We start from the raw sequence: 15,226 nt of genomic DNA on the forward strand, positions 1-15,226 counted from the left end.
AGTTGCCTTAGCCCTTTAGATATTAAAAAGGCAATGTGGAGGCGCTCAAAGGGCCAATAGCAATATAGAGACCAAGCTCTACGAACAACTTTAAGGCTTTCATGCCACTTTGCCAGGACCTTGGCGCTCATCTAATCTGTGGAACGTAAATTCAATTGTTGCGGTAATAGCGCTAGATTGGTATTCATGCTGCAGTAATTGGATGGACGGCTTGTTAGGCTGCAGATCTGCCTGCAGGGACTCCGCACAGGACTCTTCCTGCCCTTGATGGATTACACTTTATTACTTCATTAATGGTGCCTTCAGGAGCGAGATTCTGTTAACTCCATGAGAGCTACACAGATGTGATCTCTCTCATCGGTGAGTTCTGTGCAGCATCGTCACATGGTGGTGGTGGTTAATGTCTTGCCTAGTTAATAGCAGAAACAAGAAATAAGCTGTAAATGAATGAAACTGTTTCAGCACTTCACATACAATGCAGGCAATTCCACAGGAGACAGTGGAGGCTTAATATCCATAATAAATCATATACCTTTGCATTCCTGTGGGCATTGCCCATGCCCCCAGCGCCAGTATGGTAACAAAGCTTACGTGCCTATAACCCTTCTTCCCCATTCACACACAATCCTGAAGGCTTTTCTGTTTTTGTTTTTTGTGAATGTGATGTTAATGTTTCTAATTCAACATCTGATAATCTGACATCTATCATATTTCACTAAAGATAAAGGGTATCTCCTCTTTAGATGTGGAAGAGATTGGTTAATTACAAGCTTTATCCTAATTTTCCCAGATTACCTATATTCCTTCCAAAATATTATGGTTAAAACGCCCCTCCTCAGGAGGTTATGTGATAACATGCTTTCCTTTCCCAGGCTGAGCACAGGCAGTCCCCAGGTTTTGTACAAGATAAGTTCTTTAGGTTTGTATTTACCGTAAGTTAGAACAGGAATATTTTATAGTTATTAAAATTATTTTTTTGTCCTTGTGTAAATGGAATTTTCACAATTTTGTGCTGTCAAGGGAACAAGGATTATCAATAAAACCTCCATACAGACACATCACAGCTAATAATTGCAGCCTGGTACTAAAGTAAAGCATCCAAAGAGCTTCACCAGAGGTCACAGTGGGCAGAGAGGTCAGTCTGTAACTAGGGGTCGTCTGTATAGGTTTCTTCTACAGAAGTTCTTTTCTTTTTGCTAAAATGATTGTGTCTGTGTCGGGGACAGAAATAATGGCATCTCTTCTTCATCCAGGAACTTGACACGTGGAGTGGGCCGATTCCGAGAGATCCTTAGAGCTGTAGAGACCCGGACCACACAGAACTTGCGGATGGTGAGTGCAATTGATTAGTATGGTGTGTGAGAGAAATGACCATAAGGTCTTTGGATACACAAGGCTTTAACCATCCTTGTCCGCGTTTCGAATTATTTGAGTCTTTGTGCTTCCTGCGCTGGAATGGAGTGAATAACACAGGAAAGACACACTGTCCTTACTGAAGATTAGCAGAAAGGAAACCTACCACTTGAAGTGATAGGCGTACGATGGGAATACCGAGCACCAGCTTAGGGTTAGCTGGTGCCGGAGCTTATTTTTGTTAGTGTTTTAAACCACTGTATCGCGGTTTAAAACACTTTTAAACTTTATAACCGAAGCTGCTTCGGCGCACAGAGGCACGCGCTCGGCACACCATGCACGCGACCGTGCGCATGGCTCTCCTTCACTTCCTATGTAGCCGCGCGCTGAAGCAGCTTCGGCTATAAAGTTTAAAAAGTGTTTTAAACCGCGATACAGCGGTTTAAAACACTAACAAAAATAAGCTCCGGCACCAGCTCACCCTGAGCTGGTGCTCAGTATTTCCTTCTTACACCTACCACTTCAAGTGGTAGGTTTCCTTTAAGACTGCTTTATTTTTGGCACTGAAACTCTTTATGGAAAGTCATAGCACACTTTTCAAGGGGCATGCAAGTACACAAGCGGGCCATACTATTGGGTGGTTTTCCCTGGAAATGCAACACTATTGGATGCAAGCACACAAAGGCATGTAGAACCATTGGCTGTCTTCACATGAACAAAATACCCAGGGGCTCCCCTGAATACATTCCCCTAGGTGGTGCTAGCGAGCGCTAAGTCTTTGAGTTTTCTACTTTTACTTTGTTTGAATAGAAAATCCACCTAAACTTTAGTTTTCACTAAACAAATTATGTGAAATGAATGCTGAGTCTTTAAAAATGTCTGACAGTATGTAAGAAGGTGTCCAAGACCAGTGTGATATCCTTAACGTGTGTATGAGTTCTGCATATAGGAATATGACCAACATGGCTTCCTCAATCCTCTGTTATTGCACCAAGAGAATTGAATGTTGTGTCTTTTCCCACTTCGTTTTACTTTCTCTGATTTAGACGATCGCACGGCAGCTGGCCGAGATTCTGCTACGGGGAATGTGTGAGCAAAGTTACTGGAACCCACTGGAAGATCCACCCAACCAGTCACCCCTTGATGATCCTCTTCGACAAGGTCTCAACACCAAAAGCTATGCGTTAAGCCGCAGGCCACGGGTCTACTCTGGGGAAAAGTCAGTGTTCTGGTTCATTTCTGTCCATGATTATTGATGATTTGTGTTGGGTTTTTGCATGTTAGTTTCATGATTATATTCATTTTATAGCATTTTCTGTCCTCAAGAAAACACAGAAGAGGCGCTATTACTGTTGCTGATCAGCGAGTCTATGGTAAGAGCCACTATTACACAAATGCACATTTTGGAGGACTGACCATAAGGTATAAGAAGCAGCTACCCATATGGGCTACCAGCAGTTTTTACTATACAAAGCTGCAGCCAGTGTTGGCTAGTGGCCCTGGAGATCTGTATAACCACACCTTTTGTGAGTGTTGTTAGTAGCAGCAGGACTGTGATAAATGCATTTATAATTCCGGGTTGTAGTTGGACTTGAGCAACTGTACTGCTGTGCAGTTGTTGTCCTTCAAATGTTGTAATTCGAATAAGAGCCTCAAAAAAATATCCTGCTGATGATTTGGTGCAGTAGGTCAGTTTTTGCAATTCGGTAGGAATATAATGCAACAAGCTCATAAATCTCTCTTCTGATAGCTCTTCCAAGCATATATATATTGCATAAGCGCTTCAGCTGTGAGGTGTCTTTGCTAGCAAAAATGTACTCCCTGTGAATATGAACTTTTTCATATGTTGACAGAATATAGATATGCATTTGTGTTACATGGAAAGCGGGTGCGTTTCTTCCCTATGACATTCATATACCCCTGTTAGGATGGCACCTAGGGTTTTTCAGATCTGCTTTTTAACAGACTTGTAAATGTTTCCAAATGTTGTTTTTTTTCCCCAGAGGACTATATTTGCATCAGGTTGGGGTTAAGCAGATTATAAACAGACATGACTGGTCCCAGAACCACTTGTCTTGTATGGTTCCGATAGACGCCTGGCATTAGCCACAGGTCTGTGTCCAGCACATCACTGGAGGCATACGGTAGTTTTCCTTTCCTGTGCTGGAAAACTTGTTTGCATATTCCTTACCCAGCACCGACTCCAGGGAGAACACTTGTGTTTGACTCTCATCATTCCTATTAACTCTTCTGCGGGGTTATCTAAACTTTAACCAGCTCCTTACCTACTTCTGGGAAGTGACAATTACCGTAATATGGCAGTCATCACTGCTCCTACAGGTGATACAGTTGACTGGGAGTTATGAAAGTATAACAAAGTATTACATTGCAAATATTTTGGAAAGCCTGGTGTCCAGTGAGTTCTGCAGTGACCACCTTATTGGATGTTACCCAGCTTTACCAGAAACGGGTGTTTCTTAATTTCTATCCTCTGTTTGTTCTCGTTTCAGGCCAACAGGGATGCAGTGCTTAGCCGGATCCCAGAACATAAAAATGATCGGATTATCAGCCTACAGAGCGCCTCCGTAGTGTATGACCTGCTGACAATAGCACTTGGACGGAGGGGACAGTATGAAATGCTTTCAGAGGTAAATATAAGAAGTCAGCTTCCAGCTCCCAAAGCATTCAATGCTTGGGGCAGACCTCAATCTAGATATCGATTCCACCCTGTCCAGCTTGTGATTTCTCTGGTACTAGGCAAGGTTACAGCTCCTAAGTAATTATTGCAACCTGGTTGTCCCTTGCTTGAGGGTCCAAGTAGAAATTTCCAGGCAGACCCGTACCAAAAGGCAGTCGGCAAAAAAACCCACACAAATTGGCATTTATTTCTCCCCTATTCGGCCATGTTGGTTTTCTGCAGCATATGCCAATTTATACAAGGCAGTGAGCTTCCATCTTTTTATGCTGCATACAAGATAAAATCAGCTTGTAGCTCGGCTGTTCGGTTGTATAATTACACAGCACGGTTAACTGGACCAAAGTTTCCCATGTTCACTCATTCTCAACAAAGGACCCAAAATTCTGGATGTCTAACAAGCCATCAAGCATATTGCAGCCTGGATTATGCAGTTGCCACTGATGGCAGGTGCTACATCCACTATTAAAGCTTGGCGCTGTGGAAGACTCCTGTAATTCCGTTGTGTGTATTTAGCTGTAGAACTTGAGTTCCTCTGTAAATCTATTCTCTCACTTGTTTTTAGTGAATTGTTATGGGGTGACTATTTCTAACTGTTTGTTTTTTGCCTTTCTGTAAGTGCTTGGAGAGAGCAATGAAATTTGCCTTTGAAGAATTCCATCTCTGGTACCAGTTTGCCCTCTCCCTGATGGCTGCAGGAAAGGTGATGTCTCTGCTAGGTTGTATATTCTGCTATGTAGTGATGTGTGCAGTATATACAGACTCTACTGTGCTTGCCAGCTGTTTAAAAAAGGACATTGAGGAGATTGTGAGATCTAATAAACAGCAGTGTGAATTAATTTTTAGAAGGAAGAAGTAAATGGATAACAAATATAAGAAAATGACTACAGTCACTGATTTTGACGGTAGATTTCCTTTAAAGGGATCTTTCAGGATTTTTTTTTAATAATCCTGTGATTCCCCTTGTTGGATCTCTCTGAAGGTAATAAAAGGGGTTTTCCAGTTTCCCTGACCCTGGAATTTCAGGATTATCAATAAAAATTCCCAGAATGTCTTGGGAGGTGTAGTTGTAGAGCCACAAATTTAAATATATGCTCAGCTCAGATGGACATATGTGGACCTATATTTTCAGATCAGCAGTTAGACACCTAATTAGGCTTCCTAATATTGGATAGCTGTTATTGGATAACATACTAGTCCCTGATGCCATACTAAAAGACCTGTGGCTCTACCAGTAATTTACTCTCTCCTCCTTCTAGTCTGCTAGAGCTGTGAAAGTTTTAAAAGAATGTATCCGCCTCAGACCTGAGGATGCCACAATACCCCTCCTCGCTGCCAAACTGTGTATGGGCTCCCTGCACTGGGTAAGGATTGCCTGAAATGAGGATGACAGGACAACTGTCTTACATAATTCTGTATATTTTTCTGACATCAGCGCAGACACCACGGCTCGTGGAGAACTCTGTATTTGCTATGTAAGTGGTTATTTTTACTTTCCGTAGATGGAAGAAGCAGAACGATTTGCCAAACTGGTGGTTGAATGTGCAGATAAAAGCTCTGAATTCAAAGCTAAAGGTTACCTGGCATTAGGACTGGCATACAGCCTACAAGCCTCTGATGGTGAGGATTAGACAAAAGTTGTTCCATTTTACCTGCTTCAGAAATCCTTCAGGGGTTTGGGTTACAGTCAGTCATATACAGTCAGATACTCCAGCACAGCTGCTTTGCCTTTTGGCCACTGAGGTAGGCTGAACTCCTCCTCCTGTCTTTCTTTCCCCATATTCTACATTGCACCTCTTCTATGAATATTGGAAACCTGTTCTGATCCATGACTCCAATTTATGTTATTACTATGTCTTGGGTAGTCCAAGTCCTCCTCATCAGCATCTCTGATTGCTACTGTGTTTTGTCTGTGTTCTGAACGTTGGGGGAGAAGGTGTATAACGCCATTTCTTGGTCTTTTAGCTTCACTGCGTGGGGTGCAGGAAGATTTACAGAGGAAAGCTCTCCTGGCTTTTCAGAGGTGGGTATAGTAGGAAATTCCAAAACTAGGACTACTGGATAAAACACATTAGCCTGAACATGGTTATGGTGGTTGTGACCAACATATATTATACACTAATATACTTGTATAGTGAACGACTGAATATACGAAAATGTCTAAACATGTATTACTATCATTGTAATAATGTATATGTCCCGCCCATCAGTTTCAGTTGGATTTTCAGGTGAAATCGCTGGTATCAGATCATTTTTCATTGAAGAAAACCTTAAAGGGGTTGTCCGAGTTCTTGAAAAAAAGCTAAAAGTGGCCGGGACAGGGCTGCTTAAAAAAATAAAGATGTACTTGCCTTCCGGTGCCCTCTGGTATCCAGCGCTGCTGTCACTCCGGTCCGGGCGCCATGTAAACAAACATGGCCGCCGGAGCAGCGCTGGACTCAGTTCCGAAGCTGAAGCTGAATCCGGCGCTGCTCCGGCGGCCATGTTTGTTTACATGGCGCCCGGACCGGAGTGACAGCAGCGCTGGATACCGGAGGGCACCGGAAGGTAAGTACATCTTTATTTTTTTAAGCAGCCCTGTCCCGGCCACTTTTAGCTTTTTTTCAAGAACTCGGACAACCCCTTTAAATGGAACCTGAGCTAATGAACTACTATTAGAATCTTATAAAGCAACTTAACACCTTCAAGATCAGATTGCTTTTATTGCCACATCCAGAAAGTCCTCTTTAAAGCTATATGTAAATTAGCTAATTAATGTCATTCGGGCAGAGAGCTCTCCACTGAAGTCAAGCTCTTTTGGGCTCTTTGCGCTTAACTTTAGCAAATTTCGAGATGATGTCACCATCTTGATGATGAACAGGATCTTGATGCTGTCAACCTTTTTGAAAAAGTGCACACATAGGCTCCCATTCACATTTGCATCATAAAGCAGTTTTACATTTGCATTTAAGTAGTTTTAAACTATAGAAGAATATGTGCTTCTTCTGTATTCAGCTCACTGATCCATTGTTGCCCATCAAATGTCAATTTATATATCTGTGACCTAAAAACATAAGAGGTTGCTGCTCATATACCTTCAAACATGCAAAGATACCAGTGGGTCTCAAACCTTGGAGTGTCAAGCTGTCGAAGGGGAGGTAGGGCTGGCTGGGACTTATAGTTGCAGCTGCTCTAGGGGTATTTTGTGTTACTTTAAATGCTGCCAGATTAATGATAGGTTCTGTCACACAGGGCTCACAGCCTGTCGCCTACCGACCATCAAGCAGCTTTTTACCTTGCCTTGCAGCTAGCTATATCCCGACAGGTGAGTGACATATTTTATATGGAGGTATATTGGCTCTTGAGGGCACAGAGAAACTGAAGGTGGATAGAAAATGATTGTGCTGCCAGGCTCTGATCGGCAGCTCTGTTAGAAGTGGTCTATGGATCATAGACACTCTTCTCTCTTTTAGTAATGCTACTACGGAATATTAGCATAATTGTATGTATTGGGGTCAGCATTGCTGGAGTGGTTTGGTAGGAGTGATCAGTGCGGCTTGTAGGATTTGCAGACAGCCCCTCTCTCTGCTGCCTTCATATTACCGTTTTGCATATTTCATGTGTCAAGCCGTTTTCAGCAGAGAAGCTCTTACGAGATACTTTGCATAACCTGAATAGTCAAGAAATGCCGACCGCTTTCTGCTGCTTGTTTAAGGCTTAACAGACGTGTTCCCCCGGATACTCTGGCCACCCGCCAGAATGTGTATTATCGACAGGTGTCGTGTGAGGGTTAATATTAACTAGTTTACTTTCTGTTTAAAAATGTACTGACACTTAACCAGTTACTTTTCCAAGTAGGTATCTAGAAAATCCTATAGAGTCTCAGTGGTATCAATGCTCTCCAGTGAATGGATTGAATGTATCCTTCATTATGTCACTGTTGCCTCCTATTGAATGGATAGACAACACTCCTGTGATGTCACTTCTGTTCTATAGTTTTTGGAAAGGTTCTCTATGATGTCACCAAAGTGCTTGAACGGTCAGAATTTTCGGGGATATCATGACTGCTTTGAATGGATAGGTCGCCTAGGTAACCACTTTATGGTGAAGTTACTGGTTTATGTTCAGTATTTTTCTTATCCTGTGATTCTGTATATTGTTCTAGATCCCAGAAGCTCTAGGTTATGTCCGTCAAGCTCTCCAGCTCCAGGGTGATGACTCAAACTCTCTTCACTTGTTGGCGCTGCTGCTCTCCGCTCAGAAACACTACCATGATGCACTGAACATCATTGATATGGCATTAAGCGAGTACCCAGAAAATTTCATGTAAATAGCAAAGTTCAATTTAACTTGTAACTATTGACTGACTTATCATGTTTTTCTTTCTAATTATCTTTAAAACCTAGTTTCCTGATATTACCTCCACTTCAAGTAAACTTAATAAGATCCCACTTTACCCTAATTTAGTCTGATGCTTGATGTTAAGGGAGCTGCATTACAAGCCAGCCAAAAGAGTAAATGTTTTCCTTACCCTATCCTAGAAAAAGTATTTGCATATATCACATAATCCCCCAGTGGATGTAAGTTGCCTGCGAGGCGTCCTTAATAGGTAAAGTCTTTGTCAGGAGAGCTCCTGCTTCCTGACCCTAGTAATGGCTGTGTGAGATTTTAAATGAAGGATGGTTACTGTTTTGCACAGTACTGGAGAATACCGTATATACTCAAGTATAAGTCGAGTTTTTCAGCACACAAAATGTCGGCTTATACTCGAGTCCCCCACAGATTCTTTCCTTGTTTCTATCGGCGCGCTGGCCGTGCACATGCTATGATGTCTGCAAGCCACTGACCTGCCGCAAGCAAGAAGAGCACCTGTAGGGGAGTGTTGGAATGGTAAGTATTGGGTTTATTTTTTTTTTATGTGCTGGGCATACTGGGGGCTGGCTATATACTGTAGACTTGCAGGCTGGCTGACTAAATACTGGAGAACATGTGCTGGCTGGTTATACACTGGGGTGCTGGCTATACACCCAGGGTGCTGGCTATACATATTCCGAGGCTGCGAACAATGCATTTCCCACCGTAGGCTAATAGTCGAGTCAAATTGGTTTTCCCAGGTTTTTTGTGGTTAAATCAGGTACCTGGGCTTATATTTGGGTCGGCTTGTTCTCAAGTATATATGGTATGTCATGGCTCAGTCATAAGAGAAAAACGATCCATAAAATCCATACATTTTTGTATTGCTGTTGCATTACCGTTACCTTTATCAAGTGGTGTCTTGACCCTTGCATTTCCTTTGACCACCTGTCGCTGCAGAGTTATATTCCTTGATGAAATATTTATTCCTGGCTTTCATTCTTTCTATCACGTTATCTCATAGTTACCCTCTCGGCATCAATACACTTTATGTAACCTGAGAACGGCCCTTTAAATAATGAATATTAACCAACAGCTTCTCTCTGTGCACTGGAAATAATCACAATGCACCATCTGACAGAATATTGAAACCTGAGACTGGGGCAGAGGTAATGCACATGTTGGGCCTTATCCACCAGCTGGGTCCTACGTACTTGTATCTGCTGATACAAAGTCCTTAAAGGGAATCTTTCACCAGCCATTACACCACTAAACCAGCAGAACCCTTCACCTGTTTAAAGAACTAGAAATACAGGCAGTTAGACATTGGGGGAGATTTATCAGAAGTCTGAGGTCAAATGGTTCTAGTTGCCCATAGAATCCAATAAGAGCTCAGAGTTAATTTTATAAACAAAATTGCAGATGAAGATGCAATTTCCATCCTTTTATTTTTTTATTAACTGCCTGTATCTTCGTGTCTATAGCTCACAGAACACAATGCTGATGCAATTTGAAAGATGAAATTCCTTTCTTTACAATAACCAGTGTGATTTTAGGTGAAATAACACTTCACCTTCAGCCTCTCAACATTGCTTATCTCGGGCAAGAAGAAACTTTTTAAAGCTTCAGCATGAAATATGGGAATTCTTAAAGTATTTCATATCCTCCCTCTGGGCACTGTTAGCTTAGTGGAGTAGAGGCTTATGCTGGGGGTTTTAGTATTATAAAAATTGAAGAGCCACAAGTAAAGGTCCCTATTTTCAGTATAATAATGGGAGATTTCCATTTCTTGCATTCTGTTAACGTCATCTCTGTAGTAAAAGTATCACATATTATGATACTCGGCCTTGACATGTATCTCCCCTGTCTTAGATTGTTATTTACCAAGGCAAAACTGGAGTCCATGTGCCGGGGGCCAGATGAGGCGCTCTTGTCCTGTAAGCATATGCTGCAGATCTGGAAATCCTGCTACAATCTCACCAATCCAAGGTATGTGTCTTCAGTGATTCTGGAGCTTTCAGGAGCCCTGTACACAACACAATATAAATGACAAGTGTTTTCCCCTGCAGTGACTCTGGACGCGGTAGCAGTTTATTGGATCGCGCCATCGCCGACCGGAGGCAGCTCAACACCATCACTCTACCAGATTTCAGTGACCCGGAGACAGGTGAGGTGTCGCGGCCAAGCCCTACTTTTCTTTACTTCTAAAATCCACTGCTTTTTAATCAGAGTAACTTGGAAGTTTCTTGGGAGGGTTTTATATTTGCTCCCACCTTTGCAGCTTAAATACTCCCTTTGTAAAGGCTCCACAAAGGCTTCATATTGAGTTCTTTGAGGCTTTGTGATCTGTGCTTTTCCCATAAAATTGCATTGTCTCCATTGTCCTCACACTTCTTTTCTAAAAAAAAAAAAAAATTATTTCTTAGATTACTACTGGAAAGATTTCAATTTTCAATATCTCGGCTTGCTTTAATATGATGGCCACTTTCTTGATATCATTTATTGGCAGATCTAGTCTTTACAATCCTTGTGAGCAAAGCCCCTGTGAGCAGTCATCTGCCACAACGTATTAATGAAGGTAACATTTATAAACGTGTGCAGTTTCCCCTCACATTAGACTGGGGACCATTGTAACAATTCATCATTTATGAGACCACCTTGAGTTGCCATATTTTTGAGTAAAGAGGATGTGACCCCTAACCCATGTTTATTATTTTCTTAGATCATCCTCCAGATTTCTACTTATTCCCCAAAATCTAATTATTCTGTATTTCCCTGCCCCCTCCCCCATCACCTCTGTTCCATATATGAGCCACATAATCTTGTGTCCTAATTGTAAAAAGTATCCACTCGAGTATTATTATGAAGCCATCTGTCACGGCCAAAGCTGTATCCAGAACATTACTGCCATCAGGTTTCCAGATGTCAGTAAATTTACTTACACCCATAAAGATGATGTAGGTATCAATCGCCACCTTTAAAACTTTAATTATGTTAAAATCATGACATAGTCTTCCTAAGTATAAACCCATAAGCCTTAGGACCAGGACTAGCCCAAGGTGACCCTAACACCCTTACTGGGTGAGAGAGAACATGTGAGCTGTTCCACGGCACGCCGGTATGAAATGAGTAGTGCTGTGGACAAAGGTTACTCTAGCCAATAAGGAATAATGCTAGAGCTTTTCCTTATTTTATATAGCTTTTATAGCCTACATCATACCAGCAAAGCGCCAGTCTCGGGTGACCTAGTGTAGGTGTTACCCAGCTCCTCTCCATCAGCCTTTGTCATTGTCCTTCATTCTTCTCTCTTCCTTTGTCTTCTAGCCTCTGACTCCTCCTCTTCCCTTTCGAGACCTGAATCTCCTCTCCACCTGTTTGTCACCTCTCATCTTCCTCATTCTCCTTCCAAAAACGACCCTATAACCAAAGCCCCTGCAAGCGCTGAGCTCTCCTCCGGGCCTGAACCTTCTCACTGTAAACTGGTTTCCTGCTCTAAACAATTGTTCCCGTTTTGTTCTCTTTTTCTGACAATCTGCAAGTGATGCCAAGATGATAATATGGTTAAAGGATCTGTGTGATGAGATCCATTTAGTAAAGTTTATAGGAAAATGGTTTGCTAGTATCCTACTTCTGAGTTGAGATATAGTTTTGTGAATTTACAGGCCAAATGCCTGGGGCCGTACTATTGTGAGTTTTTGATTACCACATTCTTGTTCCTATTTATCACAATTCCCATCAATCCTTCTTAACCTGACTTGTATCAGCTATGTGTATGAAAACCAGTCAGTAGTGCAGCCAAATAGCTTTGGCCTTACATTAGCATATCTCAGCTTAGATCAATGATATCAACAATCATTTTCAATATCTGCCCTGGTTGGTCTCTTTTATATGTCTCTTATAGCAAGCATTTAGGTAATGATAAAATATCATATTAAATTTTGGCATCTATGGCCAGTTCTATCCAAACCATATTATGCCGTCCAATCCATTCCTTAAAGTGGGTCTTATGACCAGGCTGTTGCGCCTACAGTCAGGACGGCATTTGCCGCTGTATTCTGGTCTTTTTAATATGGTCACTTTATGGCTGTCTAAATAAGGGGCTGTACCAACTATTTAAGTTATTCCCTATCCATAGCTGATTGGTAAGGGTCCAACTGCAGGGACACCCACAATCCTGAGAATGGGGGTAAGTTCTCACTAATTTCACTTAGGGACAGGTTGTGCATGCGTCCTTCATGCACCATTCAATTGTGTGGGAGTGTAGGAAATGCCAAGCTCAGCGTTCGAATATTTCCGCCACTCACTTACAGGGAGAATATGGGTTCAGTAGATAGCCGAGCACTGTGCTTGGCAATTTCTGACACTACAATACAAATGAATGGAGCGTCAGGAGTCGGACCTTCACTGATCAACTTGTTATCCCGTGGATAGGGGATAACCGAAATATTTGATACAACCCCTTTAGAAGAACACTTACAATTATTTAACCTGGAGTTGAGTGGAAGGCCGCTTATCTCACCCTATGGGATGCCACTTGTTTTAATATCCCATGTTTGCAGATTCCTCAGAAAACTTTTTTGTGGGAGTTGGGGGCTGTATTTTTTTCTTTATTTTTATTTGCAGTGATGCTTGTGCATTATCTTTTAATTTGTGATTTGTATCCAGTGTTTGAAGGGCGCTCTCCAGACATCCCCCACACTTATGGTTTTGACTCCATGTTTTCTGTTTGTAAGTAATCCCTGCTTAGTGTTTTGCTTTGCAAATGGCTTACCTTTCCCAGTGGTCACATGATATGTCATGTGATTACTGCCAGGGGTAACCACATTGCCAAGCAGGAGTGCCAGTGCTTATGATCCTTCTTTCTGCACGCCCCTGTCTGCCCCGTCACTGGCAAGTAATGGGTGTAAACTGAGTGAGTTACTGCTGACTGCACATACTAAGTAAGAGGCCTACATACAACTGGCCTGGCCCTTTAATTATTAAAGAGCAAGTATTTATTTCCAAAAGCTACAGTGCATGGTTATTGTAAGAGGGCTCTTTACTTAATAATACCCTCTTCTACTGTGTGGTGTTTTTTATCTTATCTGTTATCCTTCTGCCAACGTAAACCTTCTCAGCACATTACACGTATGCAGCTTATAATGTGGCAGATGTACACACAGTTACCAGACGTCCTTCAATGCAACTTCCCAATTCTGCGGACAGATAACTGTGAAGGTCTTCAGCCCGAGGCTTGATAGTCAAGGATAGAATTTTGGGCATCTTTTAACTGTGATACAATTTCAGCTGCATATTCCCCTTGTCCTTTACCAAACATTTTCTAATCCAATGGTCGCTGCGAATGGCATCCTCCCATTCACCATACAGTTGCACTGAATCATCTAAACTTACCAGATTTGTTAGTTTATGCAATTCTTTAACTTGGTAATAAGTGTACTTCCGTTTTGTGTGTCCATTTCCTGTGTCTCCATGATGGCAGATTTAAAAAAAAGGTTGGGTTGTCAGAACCTGCAGGTTATGTGCAACTCTGCTCACTATTGTTAAAATAGAAGATGGTGGAGTAACAAGACTGAAGAAAGCTTTGGTCTCTATGATCATGGAGACACAAAGGGCCACATAAGGGTATCTGCTCACGTTACATGCAGATTTGCAGTGCAACGGGTTGAACTCCTCCCCCAGCTGTGGCCAAACCGCGGCATTATATGCATCAGAAAAAAGGCGATTGCCTGTCTGGTTTCTGATGCTTTCGGAACGGCTGCAGGATTCCCACTGGGATCAATCCTGCAGCCATTCTACAACGTTTGTAGATAACCCAAGAGCTTTACACACCAAACTGTAGAGATCTTATTATCACAACTATTTACTATTGTTTCAATTCCTTCGTGTATAAACCCATTTATCTCTCCACCTAATGGTCACTAGTCTCTTTAATATAAATAAGGGCTCTGATTGATTCCTCATTTTTGCTACATATATAATAGGGTCTGCAGTCTGCAGTATACAAGCCTCAGGGGTTACAGAAGCTGCATCAACCTGCACGAGTACCTGTACTCCTCAGCATGCACCTTGGATTTTGTTTGCCGTTGCTGAGCCTCTTCCCCTGCACTGAACCTGTTGCATTCACAGAGATTTTGGTGTGCCGTCCTGTGTGCCAATGAGTTTGATGGTTTGCAACAAAAAGTGTCTATCTACTGGTTGTACTACATACGCTTCTGCTACACCTGCACAGCACTGTGATGTTTTTTCACCCTGGAGCTCCCATTACACATCATTATCGATGTCTGTGATTATTGATCGGTCCCTGAAATAGTTTGTCTGGCACCTTCAGGACAGGGTCCTTACTCAGAGTAAGCCGTAGGTGTAATTACAGGCCATAGTTGCTTCAGTGCCTCATTGATGTTGTCATTGTTCCCAGAGCCTGCAGCACCAAGCATCTTTAGATATTCTACAATTTGGAATTTGTGGTCATGAATGGGTGAAAGTCCTTAGAAAATGCTCGGCCATACCCTAATTTTAGGGCCTTGTTAAATAGCAAAGATGTGTCTGAGATATTGCCGGTGCCGTGGTTTGTCATGAAGTAGCATGTACTCTATACATCTTGCAAGGGCTTCCCTGCATCTTCGGGTATGAGATAACTCAGATTCCAGATTAACTAACAAGTTGCAATATAGTTCATCTGGTGCAGCTGCACCCTGTCATCCATTTTAAGATTGCATTTTATGCTTTCATCTTGTGCCTTGGAGTGGAATGCAGCCTAAAAATCTGATGGCAACTGATATGTGTAAGCACCCTTAAAAAACTGGGCTCATCCTGCACAGTTGTCCCCCACTAAGCATGGCTTCCAGA

The 15,226-nt window shown here is 42.2% G+C and overlaps 1 protein-coding gene across 5 annotated transcripts in view; it reads left to right on the forward strand.

Annotated features, from left to right (window-relative positions):
• Window positions 1-15,226, forward strand: part of TTC7B (tetratricopeptide repeat domain 7B) — a 61,461-nt gene that overhangs the window by 29,041 nt on the left and 17,194 nt on the right. For 2 of the 5 annotated variants that reach the window (XM_072116669.1, XM_072116670.1), the window contains 14 exons: window positions 1,254-1,332; window positions 2,400-2,572; window positions 2,663-2,726; window positions 3,864-4,001; window positions 4,668-4,751; window positions 5,308-5,412; window positions 5,551-5,668; window positions 6,014-6,071; window positions 7,280-7,352; window positions 8,193-8,353; window positions 10,253-10,369; window positions 10,450-10,547; window positions 11,705-11,854; window positions 13,046-13,108. In XM_072116669.1, coding sequence (XP_071972770.1) covers window positions 1,254-1,332; window positions 2,400-2,572; window positions 2,663-2,726; window positions 3,864-4,001; window positions 4,668-4,751; window positions 5,308-5,412; window positions 5,551-5,668; window positions 6,014-6,071; window positions 7,280-7,352; window positions 8,193-8,353; window positions 10,253-10,369; window positions 10,450-10,547; window positions 11,705-11,854; window positions 13,046-13,108 — 1,481 coding nt within the window. The remainder of the gene's footprint in view (window positions 1-1,253; window positions 1,333-2,399; window positions 2,573-2,662; window positions 2,727-3,863; window positions 4,002-4,667; window positions 4,752-5,307; window positions 5,413-5,550; window positions 5,669-6,013; window positions 6,072-7,279; window positions 7,353-8,192; window positions 8,354-10,252; window positions 10,370-10,449; window positions 10,548-11,704; window positions 11,855-13,045; window positions 13,109-15,226) is intronic. The other 3 variants (XM_072116672.1, XM_072116673.1, XM_072116671.1) reach the window with 2 other exon arrangements.

Source organism: Engystomops pustulosus, chromosome 7 (assembly GCF_040894005.1).
Source record: "Engystomops pustulosus chromosome 7, aEngPut4.maternal, whole genome shotgun sequence".
Taxonomy (NCBI): Eukaryota; Metazoa; Chordata; class Amphibia; order Anura; family Leptodactylidae; genus Engystomops; species Engystomops pustulosus.